This window comes from Ctenopharyngodon idella, chromosome 5, assembly GCF_019924925.1.
Source record: "Ctenopharyngodon idella isolate HZGC_01 chromosome 5, HZGC01, whole genome shotgun sequence".
Lineage (NCBI taxonomy): Eukaryota > Metazoa > Chordata > Actinopteri > Cypriniformes > Xenocyprididae > Ctenopharyngodon > Ctenopharyngodon idella.
Genome location: NC_067224.1, coordinates 31,982,497 through 32,007,511, shown reverse-complemented (window position 1 = coordinate 32,007,511; position 25,015 = coordinate 31,982,497). Strand labels below are relative to the sequence as shown.

General features: G+C 36.5%; 2 protein-coding genes and 1 long non-coding RNA gene across 4 annotated transcripts; 2 read left to right on the top strand and 1 right to left on the bottom strand.

The window, feature by feature from the left end:
• Window positions 1-1,231: 1,231 nt before the first annotated feature.
• On the bottom strand, window positions 1,232-7,715 carry LOC127512637 (uncharacterized). Of its 2 annotated transcripts, XR_007930228.1 has the most exons (5): window positions 3,329-7,715; window positions 2,112-2,281; window positions 1,918-2,004; window positions 1,761-1,801; window positions 1,232-1,354 (listed from the first exon to the last, which is right to left on the bottom strand). It is a non-coding gene; the product is annotated as an uncharacterized LOC127512637 (long non-coding RNA). The 2 variants fall into 2 exon arrangements; XR_007930227.1 differs by having other exon boundaries at window positions 2,112-7,715.
• A 140-nt stretch (window positions 7,716-7,855) lies between these two features.
• ifitm1 (interferon induced transmembrane protein 1) lies at window positions 7,856-8,442 on the top strand. Its single transcript, XM_051893715.1, has 2 exons — window positions 7,856-8,109; window positions 8,197-8,442. The coding sequence occupies exons 1-2, from the start codon at window positions 7,924-7,926 to the stop codon at window positions 8,380-8,382; spliced, it is 372 nt and encodes a 123-aa protein (XP_051749675.1). The 5' UTR covers window positions 7,856-7,923; the 3' UTR covers window positions 8,383-8,442.
• Window positions 8,443-10,987: 2,545 nt separating this feature from the next.
• prkaa1 (protein kinase, AMP-activated, alpha 1 catalytic subunit) lies at window positions 10,988-24,855 on the top strand. The gene is made up of 10 exons (XM_051893714.1): window positions 10,988-11,165; window positions 14,381-14,522; window positions 16,385-16,478; window positions 17,449-17,593; window positions 17,947-18,034; window positions 18,157-18,381; window positions 18,513-18,662; window positions 19,352-19,700; window positions 21,368-21,494; window positions 22,132-24,855. The coding sequence occupies exons 1-10, from the start codon at window positions 11,069-11,071 to the stop codon at window positions 22,425-22,427; spliced, it is 1,713 nt and encodes a 570-aa protein (XP_051749674.1). The 5' UTR covers window positions 10,988-11,068; the 3' UTR covers window positions 22,428-24,855.
• Window positions 24,856-25,015: the final 160 nt, after the last annotated feature.

Below are 25,015 nucleotides of genomic sequence, written 5' to 3'. Positions count from 1 at the left end.
ATTTTTGCAAATTCATAACAATTCGATTCGAGACGATTCACATTAAAATTCGATGCGATTCGATTAATTCAATTCGATTTTGCATTTATATGCATTCATTAGGGTTATTGAAATGCTTTCCCCAATGTGTCTTAGTCAGCGTGCGAATTACACAGCCCCCCCTTAGGAGGTCAGCGAGTAAGGGCAAAAAACAACCTTTTGTCCATTGTTAATGTAAGTTCAGGTTAGTTCTTAATGAAGCTCCATAACTTTATTTTAATAGCCTAAAAATTGTCATTTGTAGAAATTTACATGAGCCAAAATTTTAAAAGGCTTTAAAAGTATTGTTAGTTCATGTTAACTATAGTGCAGGATAGTGTTAATGGCTACACAACCTTATTAAAGTGTTCCAGGTATACTAATCCTTACATGGAGAGACTACCTTAGAATATCATGAACTTTCCCAACTAATCCTAAACTAACTTTTCTTCACGGAATAGCTATAAAAGCCATCTTTGTTCTCTTTATACGAAACATTTTCCTTATAGTGATTCGGAAAGAAAACGCGCTGGATTTCTACTGTTGCTATAGGAACGAACACAACTTTAATGCGCATCTGATTGATAGATAAACCGCGCGCTCTTATTTCAGTATTGTTAATGTTGTTATTTCAGCAGTTTCCTTCGCACATTCAGTTTAACAACATTAAGTTAAATTTCATTTATCATTCATTGGAACTGTGCGTATACATTTAGACACTTACACTATGTGTTTGCTCCGTCCATACAATAAATGCGCGCCCTTGAATAAGCGGGGTTTTAACGTTACTTAAACCAATATTATCCGTCTGCAATACCGGAGGCAGCACTTTCAGGACCGCATTCCCAGGACCCTCGTTTTTTTGTGACAGCGCCACCTACCGAATCGGAGAACCGCAGTGCCAGGACCGCGTTTCAAGGACCCTAGTTTAGGAGGACCGAAAAAAAAAAAGTGCCACCAAGGCAGTATTTCCACCCAATTCTAACTACTTAAGAGTTTAAGAGGTTTTTAAAGGTTTATAACACCCAAATACTACTTTCATTCTTGCAATTAAACCTGGTTGCTATGAGCTGAATGTTGAGTAATTATTGTGACTAACTAGTATAATATAATAACTCATCAAGTAAAATAAGGAATCATGGTATAGCTTTTCAGTCACTACATGAACCACATTTCCAAGTACAGAGGGGAAACACAAGGATGACTCTGGGGGTAGATTTAAGATTGTGTATATTTTATAAAATAATATATTACAACAGTTGAACACACAAAAACAAATTTGTTCATGACGTGAACCACACAGAAAGAACTTCAGCGACAACGTCCTCACTGACTCCTGAGAGAGAGAGAAAGAGAGAGAGAGAAAGAAGTGAATGAAATAAGGAACATTTAGTTGAATATGTTATATTTATGTCATATTTAAAAGATCTTAGTCACCACAGAGCACACACATTATATACGATACAAAAATAATTATATCAATCTTCATACCAATTAATGTTCATATTACTGTTATTGCATACTGTTCAAAGATTTGGAAAAAAAAAATATTTTGATGCTGTGGGAACAAAGGTTCTTGAAACTTTCATGTCAATAAAGCCCATCTGAACTGAGAAAAAAATAAAAAATAATAGAGGGAGATGCAAGAAATCTGAATAGAAATAACATGTTATTGACATGACTTTTCCTGACCTTTAAATATTTAAAGCACAGATGGTGAAGTATGCAGCAGCACTACCTACCAATGGATGCTCTCCCCTCTTTTCTCTTTTCTTCCACTTCACTAAAATAGTAAATGGAGGACATAACCACTGCTGGGTTAACATAAATACTGTTAATGCTTAAAAAATGATACATTGGACACTGTGTAAAAAAAAAAAATACATTTTCTACTCTTACATGTGATGATAATCCAGACCAGAGAAGAAGGCCTTCTCAACATCCCACAGAGAAATTCTGCAGCCCAGCCAGGCCATAAATGATGGTCTATCAAAAGAAAATTGTTCATTGAAATATACACAGATCTAGGAATTGAGGTCAAATTGAATTAATCATAACATTGTATCTCCCAAAAGAATGTTTGCAAATGTTACCTTCATAGAGAACTGCATTTGAAATGGCTCTCCAAATGGGATTTCACTTTGGTCAACTTTGTTGGGTGAAACAAAGCAGAACTGCAGAACGGGCAGAGGAACTCCTTGCAACATGTGGTGCATCTCTATAGTCCAGGAAAGGATCTTCCTTCTTGGATTGTTATGTGTTTCTTGAAAAAGAGAGAGTCCAATTGGTCAAATAAAACATTTTAAGTTCATTTCATATAAATAAATAGACATAAATTAGGCCTAAGCCTAGTACTTGACCAATTTATTTATTATTCTTTTGTCATATAGTGCCTGCACTGAAATCACTTATAGAGTACACAGTACGTGACACAATCTAACACGTGGTTATGTACACTCTGTTATGTCTGACTATTAAAATTGTCAAATGCCTCAATCAACATTACAAAAACAATGTCAAAATTAAGAGACATGCTCATAACATGTATTGTAGGGTAAACATGCCCAGGTAAAAAAATACTATAGTAATTTATAGTAAATACTATAGTTTTTTTTACCCATACTATAGTAAAGTACTTGAATTAATTTGTTGTGGTAATTCTATAGTTGCTGTGGTAACATAACAACTATAGTAATATAATCAAATTATTTTACCCAATACTGTACTAAGTTTTCTACAACTATAGGGTATATACAATATACACTACAGTTTACTGTAGTAAAAAATAAAGTATACTACAGTATTTATTACAGTTTATCAGTTCACTGTATACTACAGTATGCTGAAGGATTCATTAACAAAGTGTTGTAAATACTATTATTTATACAGTATAAGTTACTACAATTTACTGTAGTATGGTTCAAAAACACTATAGTATTTACTGTAGTATTTTTTGACCTGGGCAGGCTGACAGTGAGCACGCACGTGACAGTTAAAACATTAAGATTATTTTAACTTGCTTAAAATGGAAAAACATTGAGTAACTAACAAGATTTTACAACGAAGTGCTACAGTTTATTGTACTGCCTAGGATTATTAATCATACCATAGTCACTTGCCAGTCGTGCTACAGTTTTGTTAAACGAATATGCTAACAATTAGTTTTACAGCATTAGAACCTAATATATGATGGCTATAAAGTGCATTCAAGACTATTTTGCAACTCACGATCACTTCACTTTGCAATTAAATGCATCACAATTGTTTTTAATGTTAAACAAATAAAAATTGATTTACATTTGATACTCACACTCTGAATGTCGTCCATCTCTTCCGAAAATCATGCGGTCACTGGTCCTGTAATTCGGTAGGTGGCGTTGTCACTAAAATGTAAGGTCCTAGAAATGCGGTCCTGAAAATGCAGTCTCCGGTTGTGCAGGCAGATGCTACTCACTTAAACTGCTGCAGGTAATGTCAATGGTATGACCCATTTCCGTAAAACTACAGTATTTTATCTCATTAAAAACAACGGTGACATTTCCACGCAATGAAAGCATTTTATTTCAACAATAGTGACCACGCAATGACTTGGCAGCTTAATCAATGGCTTCCGCGGTTTGACTCAGGACTAAAGACTGTCATTTGCTCATATGAATAGCAGTGGCCGTCCTGAGGAGAGCTCAAACGTGGCAAAACTGTTGATGAGAGCTGCGGACGGAGCGCGAGCGCAATCCAGTGAAAGGCGGTAAAGAGTGCAGCGCATGTCTGTGAAGGAGAGCTGTGAGGGCGAATTACGGCGCACAACGTCTCCATCAATTCGCGCATGTAGTAATTTAATGTTTATATATTTTAAACCACGGAATCGCTATAGAATCGCGATTAATCCGATTCTTAGCATTTTACATCGATTATCGACCGATTCAAAAAACAAGTTTCAAGATCGATGCATATGCATCGTCAGGATTTGTAATCGATGCATCGAGAAAACGAGTGAATCGTTACACCCCTAATCACAACCGATAACATATGTTTTTTTCCAAATAACGATTTTTTTTTTTCTCAAATCGTCTCATTTAGAATGTGCTGTGTTCGTCGGACACAAAAAATGGCGACGAGCATAGCGGAAGTGACGTCCATGAATATAAAGTGGTGCAGGTACGACATCAATTTGTAGGCCAACGAGTTAGCATTTTAGCACTTCTGGTTCCATCGTGCAGAAGTCAATGGGTTTTTTTAAATGGGATTTTGTTTAAATGGCTAAAATAAGGTCTGTGGTAAACACAAGCTCAAGACACTTTCATCTTTTATTCTATGACATAAAATACATCAGTATTAACCTACCTGTGACTTTTTGAAGCTGTTAAGTGTCTTGAAAAAGGTGGTTGCTAACAATTGGCTAAATCGGACTACAGAGGCAGTCGGGAAGATTAAACGTCATCATGCCAAACAAGTAAGCTGAGTCCACTTTTACAGCCTCTGTATACTTACAATTGTCCTCTTATAAACTATTTTAACTCAAACTTTATGGGAAAGTGTTTTAGATAAAAACTGAAAGAGTTTTTAGAAGCTTAGTGATGGTGACGTTGAAGTTGTACATTTAGGCTTCAAAATTCATAAAAGTTGTGTTCATCTGTGAAAATGATCTTGATGATCCAAACGTGTAAGTATCATAAACTTTTGTTGAGCACGGAGCTTGTTTTTGCAATAATATAAAAGCCTATGGGAAAATCCTATTGGTTTTTGTCAAGGGAACCAGTGTGACGCTAACTGCCGATTGGCCTACAAAGTGACGTCAAACCTGCACCACTCTATTGGAGCCTTACATATTATAATACTTTTGCTATATATAAAGATTATAACTTGTTCTGTCCTATCTATAATATGTTGTTGAATCATTAAAAAGGTGCACTATTCATTTAAAAGAAATGTCTTTTCATTTTATATATACTTTTATATACCTCATTTTTATATATACCTATATATACTTGTTTTTCAGTGTATTTTATAACAATACAAAGAGCAATGTGGAACATTTTAACTTTTATTTGTTCCCCTAATTTTTTTTTTTTCCCCAAGTAAATGTATATTTTATAAAATTATTGTGCACTCATGATTTTTCTAGAATAACTTTTGCTGCTGAATTGTCCACTAACCCAATTTATTATTATTTTTCCATAGATTAGGAATATAGGCTTGTCTTACTGTGGCAGTTTAAATCTTTGCAAATAAATATCTTCCGAAATTTGTTTTGACAGAGATGGTTGGTTGTTTTGTGTGTGAGTGCCAGTGATTCTTGGGTGGGGAGGTTTAACCACCAGGGGGAAAGGGGGAAGGGGGAAGGGGCATGGTGTCCAAGGTCACAGCTGCCACCACAGCTGGAAAAAATCTGGAAACAATGAATCAAATATCCTAAAGCAGACAGCCTTTATTATTAGAGTTGTTCCTAAGAACTGCAAAATTCCCATCAGTGCGAAATACATTTTAAGTTATACAATTCCTTTTTTACAGTCATTGCATTGTATTACATAATTACAATACCATGTAGTTATGTAAATCTGAAATATGGTTATAGCTACTGTAAAATATTAAATATTAAAATAATAAAATGTTTAACAGTGTATCCAGCCCCATGCAAAGTGGGAAGTGGAAATCCTGTTCCTATAGTTTCTATGCTATTTAAAGCAACAAAAATCATTCGTATAATCTCAACCTGAATGTATTAAGTAGCCTTAATTGGTTGAACATGATAAAGATAAACTGTGACAACAAAGAATTATCTTTGTCAAAGAATTGTTAACTCGTTTTGTCTTGTCTTCATTTTTTTAGTGCGTGTTTATCTTCCTTTTTTGAGTGCGTGCGTGTTTAGCATGTCGGTGCATGTTGGTGCATGTTGTGGGTGTGATCATGACTGCTTTGATTCAGGGGTGCGTTTCCCGTAAGCATCGTTAGCCGAATATGGTCGCAAGTTCCGTCGTTAGCAGCATAGTTCAAGGAGTGTGTGTTCCCGAAAACAAGGAACATTCCCAAAGAGCATCGTAAAGTTGTGTGTTTGGAAGGAACGATAGCTCTCGACCTGTGGTTACAAGCATATAATTTCTTGTTTGCATGACACCTGGGCTTAATAAATCCTTAGCTTGAACAAAATAAACATGGTAAAATAATTTTGTTATATTTGAAATAAAATAGATTGTACTGAATGTCAGCTTGCTTATTTTGCTCAAAATAAGGATTTATTAAGTCCACATGTCATGCAAAAAAGAAACTATGATTCTAACCACATGTCGAGAGCTGTAGTTCCAACCACACAAGTTTGCGATGCAGTTTGGGAATGCTCGTTTTGGAACTATGTTTTCGGGAGACACCGACTTGTTAAACTACGCTGATAACGACGGAACTTGAGACCATAGTCAGCTAACGATGCTTTCGGGAAACGCACCCCAGTTTGGGAATGTTCGTAGGAATTATGTTTTCGGGAACACAGACTCGTTGAACTATGCTGCTATCGACGGAAATTGAAACCATATTTGGGTAACGACGCTTTCAGGAAACGCACCCCTGAAACAGAGTAGTCTATTGAGAAAATTTAAACTAGAAGACCCTGATGTGTAATTTATTTCTCTCTTTCTTTTTTCTTTCCTTCCTCTCTCTCGTTTTGCTTTTATTTTTTGTTGTGTTCTGTTCTATTGCATTTTCTTAAGATTCTGTAGCCTACTGCCTTATTGTACTAGACTACTTGTTTCTTTCTGCAAAAAAAAAAAAAGAAAGAAGAATCAGAGTACACACGTTCACTCCCACAACATGCACCGACATGCTAAACACTCAAAAAATGAACCTAAACACACATTAATACACTAAGCAAGTTAAGTTATTTTTTTTAAATTATATCTTTCAGGATGCTGTCACAATTTATCTTTATTATGTTCAACCAATTTAGCCTACTCTATTCTATTCGGATGGAGACTACATTAATGATTTTTGTTGTGTTAAAATAGCATAGAAACTAAGAACAGGATTTCCACTTCCCACATTACACGGGGCTGAATACACTGTTAGGCATTTCAAAGTTAATTCATTCATGTGAACTAAATATAAATTATTGATTTTATAATTTTTATATAAATTCATTTTTATTTTATCCTACGGAAGTAGCCTACTACTGACAGATACAATTATTACAAGATATTAAATTCTTTATTTAAAACATTGTATAGCCTATATACAGTATAACTGTATTTTCCCAAAGAACTTCTGCAGACTGGAATGTTTTGGTGGGAAAAAACAAACAAACAAACAAAAACAAGCGCTTAAAAATACACAGTAAGGCTGCAGTGCATCTTCACAATTTTGTCCTACGACTTTGTATCATCCGGATTTATCTCCACAAAGAATCTTTAGGCAACAGAAAATGTAATGGGAAAGATATATCCAGCCAAAGAATACATACCCAATGCAAACCTAGATGCTGCTCCAAAACGTAGACCCCCTTTGCTCACCACCCACTTTGTTACAGAGAGAAATGTGTTCCCTCAAAAACAAGAAGTAGACATTAAAAGGCATACCGCATGGAATAGGCTACACAAACCTCTCAAAGTCATAGGCACTTCTCTTAACAACACACACACAAACTCTTTTCCACCTCATTGTATATGGTGGTTATACGGCCCTGGTGTGTCCGTGCCGAAAACATTTAGTAGTTTTTCTAAAGATAGTTCAATCAAAAATAAAAGCGTCACACAAAAAAAAAAAAAAAAAAAAAAAAAAATCGGGAGAACTTCACTTCAACTCCGCCCAGTGTTCATTAATATAGCAAATGACGCACACATTCCAGTTGGAGATCTCTATAAAAGAGAGGTGAACACTTACAGACCTCAGAGAGCAGCTTCAACTTCTTGTTCTTGAATTGACATGACGATGCAGACGTACCCAGCAAATGGCGGGATCCTGATGCAGGACAAAGTCTACAATGCCCAGCCAGTGATCCTGTCCATGCCTGATCAAACACTGAATGATGATATAATTTTTTCCACATTCAATCTTCACTTCTGTAACCCTTGCTGCCTTGGGTTTGGAGCATTTTACAACTCAATAAAGGTAAGCAATAAATATATTTCATTATATAATCATTTTGCTGCTTCACAAATACCTCAAGCTTATATATTTTATTTTTATTTGTGTCAGGCCAGGGACAACAGATTGCTTGGAAACTACGCATCAGCACGGTCTTACGGCACTACAGCTCGCCGTCTAAACATTGCTGCCCTCATTATTGGTTTCATCTTTATAATTGGCTTCATCATCATCCTTTTCATGATATCGAGAGAAATCACGTCAGTTTTTGAGGAGCTGACTTCTCCAGGGAATTAATGTCTGAATGTTTGTATTTGCCTGCAATGGTTTTTATTAAATCATTTATATCTTTTGAAACTTTGCTTTGTTCTTGTCTGGTCATTGTCACTGATCCATTGGTCTCACAAGAGTAATGAAAGATATTAAACTCAACTATATATATATATATATATATATATATATATATATATATATATATATATATATAGACCCATTATGTGATTGCAAACAGCGATGACGTTTTGTGGGCGGAGCCTACCTGGTTGCAGAAAATAACAGTTCAGCAGTAAAAAGTTAATTTCGAGTTTATATCTCACAATTCTGACTTTTTTTCCTCGCAAATCCGAGTTTATATCTCACATTTCTTAGAAGGAAAAAACATAATTTTGAGATATACTCGTTATGTCTATTTCTCTCAGAATTAAACTCACAATTGCGAATTATAAAGTCCGAACTGAGAGATATAAACACGCAAATGCAAGAAAAAAGTCAGAATTGTGAAATAAATATGTATGTATGTCCCTTATGAACTGCATATGTGAATATTATGTAGACTTACTGTTTACATCAATTCATGCTTTAATAGTAGATTAATCATTGCAGGTTTCATCAGCCCAGTCTGTGACTTGCAACATAAACGTCTCCGTTTAGCCTCAAAGGGCGTTTTCAACGACGGTGTTTTATAAAAATGAAGTCTATATTTTTTGCATTCCGATTCTGACATTTAAAGACACAACAAAACATTTTTCTCTTATTCTGTAGATTTTGCACATTTTCCTCCTCCGCTATTTTTCTGCAACTACTATGCGCGCGCAGCCAAGTGCAGGTCTCTGCAGGACAGTAGTAGGAGTTACCATACAGCGGGCGAGGCCATAAACAGAGGGGTGTTTTTGAGAGTGTTGCCTCATTTGCCGACGTCAGACTCTTGGTAGGGTTTAGGGGTGGGGTCGGGTGAAGGGGATCATTTTCATTGCATGATTTATGAACACCCACAAATACAGAACGCCCACTTTTGTTCCGCAGGGACCTCATACTCCAAGCAGTGGCATAACTGACGGATTTTGTGAGACTGTGGTGGGTGGATATCAGTCCCTCTAGGGGGGTCCGGAGGCATGCCCCCCTGGAGGAAAATTTTGCACATTTTAAATTGAAAATGCATAAATCTGGTGCATTCTGAGAGCAAAATTTAAGTGACTAGATCAATGAAGAAATTTGTTCTCTTGTTTTGTGCTCTAATAGTAATTTATTTATTGGTGATGGTAGGGCACATTAGTCACGTACACAACATATAGTAGGCTAAATGATAGTTCATAAGTGGTCAAACATGTAGAGTATACATTTAAACCATTAAAAATATGTAGCAAAAGAGGTTACCTTTGTTGAATAATTTATTTCTAGAATAATTAGTGGGGGCCTGTGTATACATCTGTATTTGTGGAACTAATGGTCACTCTTTGATTTGTTAAACACATTCCAGAATGCACTAAACACACTACTTCATTATAGAGAAAAATAACAAATGAATGAAAATATATAATCATAGGCTGACCAATAAATAAATAAATAAAATCTAGGTGACTATAATTCAGCAGCAAAAAGTATGCTAGCCTAAAGAAAAAAAAAACTTTGCACAGTAATTTTATAAAATCTAAATATGTTAATAAAAAGTTTAAAATTACTATTTGTATTCTTATGAAATTAAAAAACTATTTATATTTGATTTATATTTATATATGAATGCATTTATAATAATCTAAGATAAAAAGACGTTTATTTTAAATGTATTGTGCAGCTTTTTAATGGGGCAACAAGACATGATAGATACGACAGAACAAAATAAGCTATTAATAATCTTTCAGTGTGCAAAACCATGATAATATGAAACGCTTTAAAACACAGCAGCACAAACCGCTTATGGGCATCCCGGGTGCAGAATGATGTGCTTAAAGCAATATGGAGTCACAGCGCGCAGTTGGGCTGCGCATTGAAAAGTTCACGGCACAAAGAGAATCCCTGTGTATATCTACATCTAACAGTTTATTGATCATATGTTTCTTCTCACTTTTAAATTCCAGTTATTGTGCATGTGACGCCAATTCATAGTCCTTGTGTTGTGCGATCTAACAGACACCCTGTAGCCAGTATGATGACATCGTTCAGAAACAGCAATAAACTCCAGCAAGTTAAAGTCATTTTATGCCAATCCACAGCTCTTTATATCAAGTATTATAATGGGAATATATCATATTGGAGAGTTTTACCGTGCTGACTGTCGTTACCGAACGCGACGCGCTGTTTGAGTGCTGAACAGAGAATGATTGACAGCTGCAGCGGAGGGAAGACGAGTTTCCTTGAACTTAAATTTAACGATGTACATATTCTTCTGACTTTGAATATAGTATACGGAAACTTAATTGGTTCTAGTCTATTTCTTTCAGTAAAATAAAAAAGAGTACCATTGTGGACTTAAACTAAGCATAAATTTAACCAGATAATCACTTATTCCTGCTATAATAATAATTAAATAATTAATTTTAATAATTGTGTTGCTAGTATAATTAGTTAATATTTTGTAATGTCATAAACATTAATCCAAGTGTTTGGAGCTTGGTATTTTGGCGCGCTCTTCTGTACCGGTAGTTGTCAGTAGAGACGCTGGTCTCGTTCCGCTTCTGCCTCTCTCAGGTAGGGCCTCAGAGCGAAGATGGCGACGGACAAGCAGAAACATGAAGGCAGGGTGAAAATCGGACATTATATTCTTGGAGACACGCTAGGAGTGGGAACGTTTGGAAAAGTCAAAGGTAAAACTGTCCCATATGTTTTGGGTTTTGTATTATTACTGTATTGAAGACAGTAAAGTAAAACTGGAGATGATCGAGTCTTTAAATGCAGCTAAAGCAGCAGCACTTGTTGGCTAATAACAGTGTAGTCAAGAAACAAACATTAAACAACGAAGCTGTTTCTGCGTTTATCACTGTTGATAGTGTCAGCAGATCGCTGCTTACGTTGGTTTCTGAATAGTCGCACGCCTGTGGGATGTTTGTGCGGTTTGTAGATGGATTGGTCGCAGCTAACCTGGTTAGCGTCTCGGTTTATGGAGTGATTATGTATTCTGAAGTTGCAGTTTGGTGGAGACTGATGGATGCGCTCGTGCACAGGCCAAATGTCAACCGCAGATGCAGCTTTTCAAAAAGTCTATATCAAAATGACGATAAATTGTTTATTTTTAAAAAAGCAATTTTTCCTGACTTGCATGTTGTGAGTTGGATGAATTAAAACAATCGCGCTTTTTGTTTGATCCACAGTTTAATAATCGTAACTTAATTAATCCAGTATGACGTATATATTCATGCCAGGTTAATGGCATTTGTATTAGTCAGGCTATGTTTATCTTACATCTAGGGCTGCAACAACAACTTATCTGTAATAATTATAGATAGCGAAGTATTATCGTTTAATCACGCCTGCGCCCTGTGCGAGGAAAACATCCGCCAGTCACGTGACTTTACAGTAGTGAATAACGCATTTCTATGGGCAACACGCATTTTTGCTTTTGTTTTACCTTATGGTGGTCAAGTTTTAGAATGTAATGCAGGGCTCGACAATAAGGACTGCCCGATGGCCCGGGGCCAGTGTGAACGACGCTCGGGACAGTTGACTGAACTGTCACTTGCCCGATCGGGCCAGTGCTGTAGTGTGTGCGATATATATATCGTCTATGATATCGTAATTGTTGATTTAACGATCTGAAATGATCGAGTATGTCCCTCACTTTACAAAAACCAAACAAAAACACACCCCTTGAGTGCGCGCATACACAACGTGACGTAGTCTAGTAGGTTAGACTAGTGCGCGTCCATATTTAGAGTGTACGCTTTCACTGCATGATTTAGTCTATTAAAATGCATTTAGAAAGCCCCCAGAATTAAAGATAAGGGGCAAAAATGCCCCTGTACGTCTTTTTATATTTATATAATTTAATATAGTTAACCAATATTACACAGAGCGCCGTTCTTCTCCAAATATCAGCATAATTACAAATGTGATATTGATTTTATACAACGTATAGTTTAATGAACAAGAACTTAATATCAAGTGACTTACATTTTAGACACCAAATCGCCAACGAAAATAGTTCCAAACAAAGTCCACAGCATTGTTTTGCGTCTCTGAGCAACACTTCCTGAATGAATCGGTTGAATCTCAATGACTCGCTCATTAAAAGTGATTCGCTGCCACCTACTGGCGGGCTTAATTTCATATTTAAAGTGTGTTGATTTTTTTAAATAATTTCAAATAACAGTATTTCACGTTTTGAATTTTTCAACATTGCAAAACATTATTTATGCATCTGTAACTGTTCTTGACTAATTAACTAATAATGTTTAATCTATAGTTATATAGTTATACATTAGATTACAATTTCTGTACCTGGAAATCTTGTTTAAACCTACATGAAAAACTTGAAAAGCACTGTTTATTTAATTTATATGTTTGTTCTGTTGTATTTATTTGTGCTATTACTCATAATTTGATTATTTGTTACTATTTTATTACTTACTGTTTATTTGTCTAACAAAATTTAAAATTTAAGTGAGTTAATCTAGTAGCTTTTGGTGTCATAACCCTATTTATTAAGGTTAAATGTAACAAAGACAACTAAAACTATAACTAGGCTTATTTTATAGGCCCATTTCTTTTCTTTTACTTTATTAATTTTTTGTTGTGGGGCCAGTGAAAATTTTGGTGGGGCAAGTAAAAATTTAAACCACTGGCCTGACCGGGCCAGTAGAAAAAATCCTTAGCGTTGAGCCCTGTAATGTTTATATTTTAACCATTTTTATAATGTATAACAGCCTCCATAGATGCATTTTTCAGTTTGCACACTATTTGAAGGACAATATTAACCAGGATGAAATAAACATAATATAAAATATTATGTTTATGTATATTATTTTATAACTGTTTATTTGAAGACAGAATCAACAGATTAATTGAAATATTTGCAAGTTGTAACCCTACTTATAACTATGATTGCCCAGAGCAGCTGATGGCTTTTCTAAAATCCCATTCTTACACAATCATGTTTTTCTTTTCTCCTCAATGTCTGATGCAATAATAAAATGTCTGCTGTACAACAGCGAGATAATAGTGAATCATGCCTTCCTTGCGTGCTGTGCCCCTCAGAGCAATGCGTTTATTGAATCATCATCATTGAATCACCCTGTATTATGGGGCAACAGATGAGGCAAATCTTTCAATAAAGGAAGTGTGCTGGTTAGAGCAAATATTTCAAAAGAATGGATTTCTGGGAAACAGAGATGTTGATTATATTTTTTGACAAAACATGGAAGCTACTAATCAACAATCAAACAAAAGTAGCCTTCATAAAGACAATTGATAGTGCTGGGTTAGGCCTCTGAGGTCTTAGGACACACACAGTTTCCTCTGCATGACTGGGTTTGTGTTAATGCATAACTAGAGCAGTCTAGTTAAAACAGGCAAGCTGTTTTAAATGTTGCAAATTACCACACAGAGCTTCTGAGAACAGTTCAAACTTCAGTGTACAGCTTTCTCAGCACTTACTAATGCAACAAAATCCAGCCTTATAAGAAGCTGGTTTGCAAGGCCTTTGCCCATATATAAAAGTTTATGGAAAATTTGAACAAATATGTGGTGAACTTTGCACATTACTGGCACTGTGATGTTAATGCAAGCTTCACAGTTGTCCCTTACATCACACATTCTGCTTTTCAGCAGTTTGGCAGTATTTTAGTGTAATTTATCCCAGTGTTTCCTACCCGGAGTTATTTTAGGACACTGGTTTTGACTATTGTGAATGCTTACAACAGCAAACAAGTGATTGCTCCGGGATTGGAATAAATGGGTTATTCACGAAGATTTTCTTAATATGACATTTATTCTTCTACATTGAATGTGCTTCATGTGTCTTTTTCATAAATACGTTGTGAATTTTATTGTATATTTTCTATTGACTTTCTATCTGTCTGTGCAGTTGGCCAGCATGAGTTGACCAAGCACCAGGTGGCGGTAAAGATTCTAAACCGGCAGAAGATTCGCAGTCTGGATGTGGTGGGGAAGATTCGACGCGAGATCCAGAACCTCAAACTCTTCCGTCACCCGCATATAATCAAACTGTGAGTAACAACCATGACCTGTTTAAGAATGTGTACTCTTGATTAGGGATTGGCCGATAAAAGCAATTATTTTCACTATCGGTCATCGGCCGATTGTTTAAAAACAGCCAATGATCAGGGCCGATTATATCCTGTCAATCAAAAGAGGGAGGAGAAACGTGTCAAGACTGCAACTCATACTGTGTGTGAAGACAATGTCTCGTGTTGAATTTAAGTTAACGCGACAACAACGCATCAACAGTTAAAAAAATTGTGAAGTTGAAGCAGTCTCTGTTTGACCCTATATGAATCACCCGTAATACAAACCAGGGTTGTCAGGTCCGCATTTATTTGTAGCGCGCCTGCACCTCACATCCAGTAATCGCAAAGACTTTGTTACTTCTGATAAGAAACAAAGTCTTAGCTTTCAAATTCTGTCCATTTTATCACAAAATTCAAACAATAAATGGGGTTTTGACACTCTTAAATGTGATGTGACAGATCGCTGTAGCACCTCAGTTCAAATGGCAGCGCAGAGCAAGTCTTTTCTTCCACTTTAATATAGGTTATAGCACAAAAAAAACATGCATAAACATCAAAAGGTATGTTGAAAGATAGAGTGTAACTTATTAAAATGTATCATGTCTCATGTAGTTCGCACAATCAGTGTTTCAACTGCATAAAAACGTCAATAACTTGTGAACAATGTCACTTAACATTGCATTTACCTAAGGAAAGTTATGTTCACAGTTTGTTAGTTAGCTATAAAGAAAACACTAGAGAAGAGCTTATTTACTGTTAATTTTAACCTCTGATATTATAGCAGTATACCAAATGAGAGGGTTCCCTGTAAAGTTTACAGCATCAGTTGGCAGAGATTTTGTTTCCCCTCAAGAAAATCTAACCATCGGTATTGGCAGATAAATTTAGTATTGGTGCATCTGTACCCTTGATTTAGAGATTTTTCTCAAATTAATCATTTTTTCCACTTTTTTTCATTTCTCTCATTTCCCACACAATTAAAATTCACCAAACGAATTTCTGTTTCCTTGGCAGATTCATTCCCTCTATATTCTAATACACAGATAATAAATATGTAGTATTTTATTTAGAGGCTAGAATGTGCACCTATTTGACCTACACGATCTTTTTGAGTAGATTAAAAAAAAAAGTATATTTGTCCCAGAGTCGTAAGGAAAATAGTAACAGACTGTGTGTGTGAATGAGCCCCCGCATCTGTGGTTCGCTTCCCTGGTGCTTGTATTTTTCTTCTTTTTTTATTTTATGGCAAGGGATGAGTCAAGAGATTCATGGAATTACAGAAGAAGGAAAAGAGGGAGGTGATTTTCACTTCCTCCCATTATAGAGAAGCAGTAAAGCTTTGCCCTTTGATGCTCTGTACAATTTTTTTTTTTCTGTCTGTCACCTTGATTTTTGTGTGCGTCAGTGTGTACTTATCAGCTGTTTGTCTGTTGATGTTTTATTTTGAGGTCAGTTTCAATCGTAAAAACACATACCTTTACTCTGGCCAAAAAAATACATGGGAATGTCAAAGCTATCCAGCCTTGCTTCAAAACCATTAAGGATTAATTGACATTTCCCATAAAAATTGTGAAAAAACAGTAAGCGTACAATCTAGCATTACTAACTAGCATTAAAACCTAACAGCTAAACCCAAACAATAAAAATATGCCTGAATTCATCATTAAACTAGTACTAGAAGGAAATAATTCAGAATATTTTTTCTTGTTTTGAATGATGTAGATCTTAAAAGCTTTAAATTTACAATTCAGATGTTTTCATTGTTCAGATGCATTTAGCTGTGTCTACAGAAGCAAACACATGTATTCTTCACAGATTTGTGCATTTTGTTTGTTTGCCAGTTACCAAGTCATCAGCACACCAACCGACATCTTCATGGTAATGGAATATGTGTCAGGAGGAGAACTCTTCGACTACATCTGTAAAAATGGAAAGGTACAGCTTTTTAATTCGTAGGTTGTGATTAGGACTGGAAACTGAATTGCTTATATTGATTATAAAAATAATCAACTGTTCATTTAGTTGTTGGCGTCACTGATGAACCTCCATCAGTGACGCCACTTTAATGTAGTAAAAAATGCATTACAGTGAAAAAATGCATTTAATGCAGAAATTTCAGTTTTGCAATACAGAGTCAAGCAGGAAGTGAGATTAAATGCCACTGTCATTTTCAAAGAAATGCACCATAGATGTGCAGAAAGAGGAGGTGCAATCTAGGGATGTGTGCAACAACTAATTTCATTAATGTTCAAGTGGAAATTTTGCAACCGACTAGTCTGAGGTAAAATGAAATTGTTTTGTTTTCCACTCCAGATATACACTTTTCAAAATAATATATTACTTAAATGTTACATGAACCTGAGGGTAATTCAAAGGTGGCCCTTGTAAAAATAAATAAATAAATAAACCAAAACATTAAATGTGCAAAAAAGATTAACGACTAGTATTTCTAAGTTGACTAGCAGCAGCAGTATAGTTTAATCGACTAGTCTCGCACATCTCTAGTGCAATCATTCTGATACAATAGACTTTAGCCAATAACAATACAATTACGATTTAAATGATTTGTAATCTTGAAATCATAAATATAATGCCGGGAATTTGCTGTTTAAATAAAATTAACTTTAATGCTATTATTATGTTAAATAGAAAAGTTATTTAAAATTGTAGTAATATTTCACAATAATACAGTTTTTACTTTATTTTTGATCAAATAAATGCAGCCTGGGTGAACATAAGCCTAATAATGAATAAAAAAAATTCCAACCCCAAACATTTGAACAGTTGTGTATATCAGGACCACAAAAACGGCACAGTAGGTTGCGACAGGGGAACGGTAAATGCAGAATGTTCAGTTCAGGCCACATGGGAGATGTAAAAATAATGGTCATCTGTCTTTGGTCAGTTGGATGAGAAGGAGAGCAGGCGTCTGTTCCAGCAAATCATCTCAGGGGTGGATTACTGCCACAGACATATGGTGGTGCACAGAGACCTCAAGCCTGAGAACGTCCTGCTGGATGCGCACATGAATGCCAAGATTGCAGACTTTGGTATGTTGAACTCTTCATATTTGTGAAACATGGTGGTTGTTTTAAAGGCTTAGTTCACCCAAAAATGAAAATTCTATCACTGATTACTCACCCTCAAGTCGTTCCAAACCCGTAAGACCTTCGTTCATCTTCGGAACACAAATTAAGATATTTTTGATGAAATCCGAGAGCTTTCTGATCTCCCTATACACAGCAACATCATAACAAATTTCAAGACCTAGAAAGGTAGTAAAGTCATAAAAGGTCTTAGTAAAGGTCTTACGGGTTTGGAAAGACATGAGGGTGAGTAATTAACCCTTTAATTTTTATATTACAAGTTATACAGTCTTAAATTTTGACTTTTTCTCATGTAGGCTTGTCAAACATGATGTCAGATGGAGAATTCTTAAGGACGAGTTGCGGCTCTCCTAATTATGCTGCTCCAGAAGTAATCTCTGGAAGGTACTGTTTACCTCTCTGGCTGTATTTAGCTTTTTCCATTTGTTTTTTTTTTTTTCATGTGTCCGTTTGTGAAGTCCGTTCATTCAGATTATCTCTTGACTGATCTTGCTCTTCTGACCCAGGTTATACGCCGGGCCTGAGGTGGACATCTGGAGCAGCGGAGTGATTTTGTATGCCCTGTTGTGCGGAACGCTGCCGTTTGATGACGACCACGTGCCAACACTCTTCAAGAAGATCTGCGATGGGATCTTCTTCACGCCTCAGTACCTGAACCCGTCCGTTATTAGCCTTCTGAAACACATGCTCCAGGTGGACCCCATGAAGAGAGCCACCATCAAAGAGATTCGGTCAGAAACTATACCAGGCACTGTCCTTTTCATTTAATAATGCCATAACTATTAGGATGTGGAGAGTAAGATTTGTAAAAGTTGAAATCAATGTCTTCTCTCTTTCTCTGTTTATTGCTTTCCATTCTCAGGGATGATGAGTGGTTTAAGCAAGATCTTCCCAAGTATCTGTTCCCAGAGGATGCTGCATATAGCAGTAATATGATTGATGAGGAGGCGCTGAAGGAGGTGTGTGAGAAGTTTGAGTGCACTGAGGAGGAGGTGCTCAACTGCTTGTACAGGTTTGTGTGCTAATTTATTTTTTTCCATCTGTCACGTCCAGCTCAAAAATAATAATCCACTGGTGTGATAAATATCGACACACATTAAACAAAACAAAAAAACAGCAAGTTGGCACTAATTGGAGTTCCTCCAGAGGAAGTTCTGTTGAGAAGGACACCACAATTTTTATACTTTCCACCCACAAATCAATCAATTAATGAAGTCTCCCACGAGTACTGCCAATCACATTTCAACATCATACTGCCCCCAGGAACGTGGATCACACATTTTGTTACTTTAACTCAGCGGTCGGGAACCTATGGCTCACGAGCCACACCTGGCACTTTCGCCAGGTCTCAGACTCTCGCCCTTTACCAGCAAATAATCGATAAAAAAATTAGACGCATCACTAGAGATCCGCTTTCTACAGAAAAATCATCCAATTACAACTCCTTTGTTGTAGCCTACAGGCTACCGAAGTAAATGAAAAGTTTAGAGTAATAATATTTTTCAATTTCAATTCATGTGTTCACGAGTGTCTAATTTGCTAATGACTGGATGCTTTCTGTGCGCACGCTCCGAGCGGAACACAGACAAGCCTAGTAGCCTTCAGTTGCATGCCTGAACAGTCAAATACATGCAGAAATATATGTATATGTGTGTTATTTTTGTCTCATCTGTCCTGCCTTTATCCTCCCCTCTTTTGCAGTCGCAATCACCAGGATCCTCTTGCTGTGGCCTATCACTTGATCATAGACAACCGCCGCATTATGAGTGAGGCTAAAGACTTCTATTTAGCCTCCAGTCCCCCAGACAGCTTTCTAGACGATCTGCCTGCTCATCACTCTGCTAAGATTCACCCTGAAAGAGTGCCATTCCTAGTGGCCGAGACTCAACCGCGTCCTCGACACACGCTGGATGAGCTTAACCCCCAAAAGTCCAAGCATCTCGGTGTTCGGCGGGCCAAGTGGCACCTGGGAATCCGTAGCCAGAGCAGACCGAATGATATCATGAGTGAGGTCTGTCGTGCTATGAAGCAGCTGGACTATGAGTGGAAGGTAAGCGTCTGTGCATTGAGTTGCACTAATGTGCTAACTTTCTTGGATCACTGCATTATTCAGCATTTAAAAGAATAGTTTACCCAAAAATGAAAGTTGTAATCATTTAGTCATGTCATCCTAAACCTGTATGACTTAAATTTTTTCTGCGGAACTCAAAAGAAGATATTCTGAAAAATGTTTCAACTGTTTTTGTCCATACATTGAAAGTCAGTGGTGTCCAAAACAACACTGGAGCAACATGAAGGTGATTAAATGGTGACAAATTTTTGGGTGAACTATCCCTTTAAGGCAGGGGTGTCCAGTCCTGCTCCTGGAGGGCCAATGTCCTGGAGAGTTTAGCTCCAACCCCAATTAAACACACCTGAACCAGCTAATCAAGGTTTTTAGGCATACAGGAAACTTCCAGGCAGGTGTGTTGTGGTAAGTTGGAGCCAAACTCTGCAGGACAGTGGCCCTCCAGGACCGAGTTTGGACAACGCTGCTTTGAGGTGAGTCATATGGCATTGCCATGTTTTGGAGCAGACTATGGGAATAAACTGGACCCAGACAAAGAACCAGTTAGTCAGTTTAGGCCAGGAAAATGCAAATTGCAGTAATAAAGGGTGGAGGAGTGGCAAAAATAGATAAATGGAGTGAATGCATGTCCTGCTATGCATTTTTTTTCTGCTTATCCTCCTGAGGTTTATGATCTTAGGGTAAATTCCATCTCTGCCTTGTGGGAAAGAGTTTTGGGTCTTCTGGTAGATTCTATAAATAGAAAAGACTTGACCGCATTCTCTATATCACACACAGACACACAAACACACACAAACTTACAAAGGCAAATAGAATGTTAACAACAAACTTTACAGTATTGTATCTGCATATATTACGGTCACTGTTATAACAGCCTGGAGCAAAAACGTAAACAGAGCCTCTAAAGTATTAAGACAGAATTTGTTTTTAAATGATACACTACTGTTCCAAAGTTTGGGGTGGGTACAATCTCTTGGCTCTATTTTTTTGATGAAAAATACATAAAACAGTAATATTGTAATTTGAAATAGAAATCTGTTGTAACATTGTAAATGTCTTTACTGTCACTTTTAATCAATTTAATGGGTCCTTGCTGAATAAAAGTTTTTTTTTTTATTAAAATAACCTCAAACTTTTGAATGGTAGTGTATATTAAAGGTACGCTATGGAATTCTGTGGTTGAAACATAAAATCACAGAGGATTGTTTTGTTTATGTCAGTTATGTTTATAGTAAGAGGAAATACTACAAGAGGAATAGCCATAAAATGTTGTTTGACAAGTAGCGTAGAAAGACCTTTGACGCCATCCTCTGGTTTGTGTCTTAATTCAACTGGCTGAAGTTCAAGCATGTTTGACTGAGTGAGACATCAGTTTTGGACATAAATTGCCTACATGTCTTTGTTTAAAATAGTGTTCATTCTTTGTCTTATCTCATAGCGGCCTCTCTTATCAAGTGGAACAGTGTTTACAGCTGTTCAGGAGTACGCCATTCAGACCTCCTCAAAACAGTGCAAATAGTGTTACAGTGCAGTGAACCCGTCGACACAGTCCTTTTTAAAGTTAAACGTTGCTAAATATTAATGAACTTATGGTCTATTACAGTCAGATTTGTTGACTCTCCTGGCTTTTTTCCTTTCTGGTTTGATAGGTAGTGAATCCTTATTACTTGCGAGTGCGGAGGAAGAACCCAGTCACTGGCATACATACAAAGATGAGCCTCCAGCTCTACCAGGTGGACAGCAGGACCTATTTACTAGACTTCAGGAGCATAGATGGTAAAATTCTCTCTCTCTCTCTCTAATAGATATGACTCTGAATAATACAAGTATAATTTTCAGCATGTCTGAATTGTTGTTAGTTACTATGTTATACAGTACTTAAGGCTTGTGAGACTTCAGTCAGTGTAGTTACTGAATGGTTGTTTGATATCGTGTAATGATACACATGAGTTTTGAAGTCGGTGGTTTCTTATAAAATGAATGAAATGTTATTTTTAAATGTAATATTTTTATTTAATATGTTGGGGCAATTATTAGATTGCCTTTTTGTTATTGTAGTTATTAAGTCAGTAAGAAATGTGTAAACATTCTTTTTGTAAGAATTTCAGTTAAATTAAAATTGAAATAAAATATTTAATTTACTTCTGAATTGTCTATTCTGCTGAAATCTCATCATCTGGTAACAGACTGCTGAGATAAACAGTAAAGTTTATGTAGTTTCGTATTGTAAATGTTAAGAATTGGCTCTTTATTTTCAAATATTGTTTTATTAACTGTACTAAAAAGGAACCAGAACCATTAAAAGGAATCATAACCAAAATTGTTAAATTCGCTGCAGTACTCATCCCTATTGTGCCTTGTTCTGAGGTGTTTTCTGCATACTTCACTGTCTGATGTCTTCTGCTTCATTCAGACGACATGATGGAAGTAAAATCAGGGACCGCCACGCCTCACCGCTCTGGCTCAGTTGGTAACTACCGGACTACCCTAAAGAACGAGAAAAACGAATGTGAGGATGCAGTAAAGGGCGACGCGTCCGCACCCTCCACGCCTCCGATATCCGGAGGGAAAGCGGCGGAAAGCTCTCTGGCTTCTTCTCTTACCTCCTCAGTGGATTCCACCGGGGGAGAGATCCTCCCCCGTCCAGGAAGTCACACCATAGAGTTCTTTGAGATGTGCGCCAACCTCATCAAGCTGCTAGCACGATAACTTGTGGTTCCTCTGATGCCTTCTCTCTCACTCTCCTCTGTCTTCCCTCTCACTCTCTGGCTTGATTTCTCTTTCTTCTAGAATACTCTCTACCTCTTCATCCTCTGATATCTGTGTCTTCATCCACAGCAGTCCTTCTATCTCTATTCTTTTGTCTCTCTTTTTCTCTCTGTGTCTTTAGAGCAATAAGCATGCAGACAGACTCAAGACTCCATGCATCCCACTCGCATGAACAAGCTGAATGGTCTGTGGCCCTACTGTCGCCAGCATCAGCCTGTTTGAGGGGACTGAGAAAAGGTGCGAAAGGGAAGAGGATGGAGATTGTTTATTGTGCCACAGTCAAGGTGTCAGAAAGATTGCTAAGCCACTTTATAGTATCTATACTCTTTTAGAGATGGTTTTACAGTTCTTTTCCGGGTTTTATAGCAAGGATTTCCTTGCAGAGAGTGAGGCATAGAGTTATACACTGAGCTAGCTGTACTGTACACAATGCTGTTGCAATTCTTGGCGGACCAAGAGATTTATAGAGAAAGAGCTCTTGTGGGCATGTGGGCCGACAAGCGAGACTGAAAGCGCTTTTGCACAGTTTTACCTGTAAGTTTTTGTGGGCCAGTGTCATGACTGGTTATCCCATTGACACGGCCTACTGGGAAGGGCACTCGATTAAGAGGAGCCGAATTAAAAAGCGGGCCACTGCTGGGACGGGCCAATTTAATATGGTGGGCACTTTAACACAAAGGGACAACTTGATAAGTCAGCCTTTCTTAAGGAAGAGACCAATGTAAGACCCATTTATCCTGAGGGAGTGCAATGTCCTTGCCTCTGTTTCATAGATTTTTGTTTGTTTGTTTGTTTGTCACACCTTAGACTTTTTTTTCTATTTGCTCACATTTTACATAAATTTAAGTATATACAGAATTTAATGGATTCGGATTTATGTTTATCAGTGCTTTAAATGGGGTTGTAGATTGTATTGAAATTGTGATATTGGACTGGATTATTTTTTTTAAAGGAATGTTTGATTATATCACTGTAAGATGTTTTATTCCATACACTGCTTTATCAAAAAAAAAAAATGTTTTTAGTTGTTTTACCAAACAAGGGTTGCTTCAAAAATAAGTACTCCTTAAAGAAAGAAATCAAATGTTTCTGTACACCCCCCCCCCCCCCCCCCCCCTTTTTTTTTTTTTTTTTTTTAATTAAGTTTCAGATAGGCCCAGTATTAAAACTGCTGGATTTCCTTAGTATTTTTTTTTTTATATATATATAAAGTGTAGGCTGCAAAGATAAGCATTTGTGAACACTTTAGAAGAGCTGACGTGCCCAATATAGTTAATCATCACAATGAATATCCATTAGAGTTTAAATATTGACCGATATCCATGAAAAGTGACACACTGGCTGAGTGAGCCACATAGTCATGTCTTATTCTTGTGTTTGAAAGCCAGTGTGAATCCATAATCGTAAGATTGCGCGATCTGAAAATGGGAAAGCACATCTTACATTCATGTGGCTTCATGTACCATCTTAAGTCCACTAAGAAAGGTCATCCTGTCAACATGAATGGAAAATGATTTTACTTACTGACCGGAGTAATCCTCCTCCAGATCAGTTCCACAGAGTGCAGTGAATACAATAAATAGGAATTTAAATAGGTTGCTCTTGTTTGTTTTTTTTCCTGTCCGGAGCTCCAGCTAAGTTCAAATTAAATATTCCAAATGCAAAGCTGAAAAAGCTAGAATTAATATATGGCACAGCTTATTTACATTTTAAAGTCATGTGATATAAGCAAGAAGAATGTCTTAATGCACATTCTTACCACAAAGTGTAACTTGATTGATGATGATATCCTGACTGGTCCTAACAAATGCAGCAACATCACGTTCTCAAACAAAAGAAAAAAAGAAAAAGAAAAAAGATTTAAGGCCAGTAATTCTGATTTGACTGAATTCTTGAGTATATGTTACATGTTCATGTCTAGTTTCCTAAAAGAAGGAAAAAATGGTTTGGTCCTTTTTGTTCTAAGCTGCACTGTCATTTCAGAATCTTTATTAATGAGTCTTTGAAGCTAAAACTTGACAATCTATGCTTTGTAAGCCAGCTTAAGACAAATCCATGAGAAATTGTTTGGTTTTGCTCTGTCCCCTTTACCTTTTTTTTTTTTTTTTTCTTTAGAAGGTTTTTCCCTGTGTAGTCTTGTTCAAATGATATTTCTTCCTTATCATTAGGGAACAATTTTATTCAGCCTTTGAAAACATGTTTAGAAAATCTGTTGATGTACTTCTCTTCACTGCATTTATGTTGATTATCTGCAGAGATGCACCTCACAGAGGCTTGCCAATGTAAATTTACAGATAATTACTGATAATTTACATTTAAAAAGATGATTTGTAAATACAACTGCCTAATAAAATAATACATGAAGACATGATTGTTTTGTGTCTTTTGAAAGACATGGTGTACTGTATGTTGTGACATTATATTTATAAAAAAAAAAAATTATTACTGTAATATGTATAGTACTATATATGAGTAATACTTAATTACTTTCATTATTAACAGTAGTAAGTATTACATTAACTAGCAAT

Excerpts from the sequence above, each read along its gene's own strand:
- ifitm1 (XM_051893715.1), top strand. The coding sequence starts at position 7,924 with ATGACGATGCAGACGTACCCAGCAAATGGCGGGATCCTGATGCAGGAC. Across the intron at positions 8,110-8,196 it reads CATTTTACAACTCAATAAAG|GCCAGGGACAACAGATTGCT; the intron begins GTAAGCAATAAA and ends TATTTGTGTCAG.
- prkaa1 (XM_051893714.1), top strand. The coding sequence starts at position 11,069 with ATGGCGACGGACAAGCAGAAACATGAAGGCAGGGTGAAAATCGGACAT. Across the intron at positions 11,166-14,380 it reads AACGTTTGGAAAAGTCAAAG|TTGGCCAGCATGAGTTGACC; the intron begins GTAAAACTGTCC and ends CTGTCTGTGCAG. Across the intron at positions 17,594-17,946 it reads TGCCAAGATTGCAGACTTTG|GCTTGTCAAACATGATGTCA; the intron begins GTATGTTGAACT and ends TTTCTCATGTAG.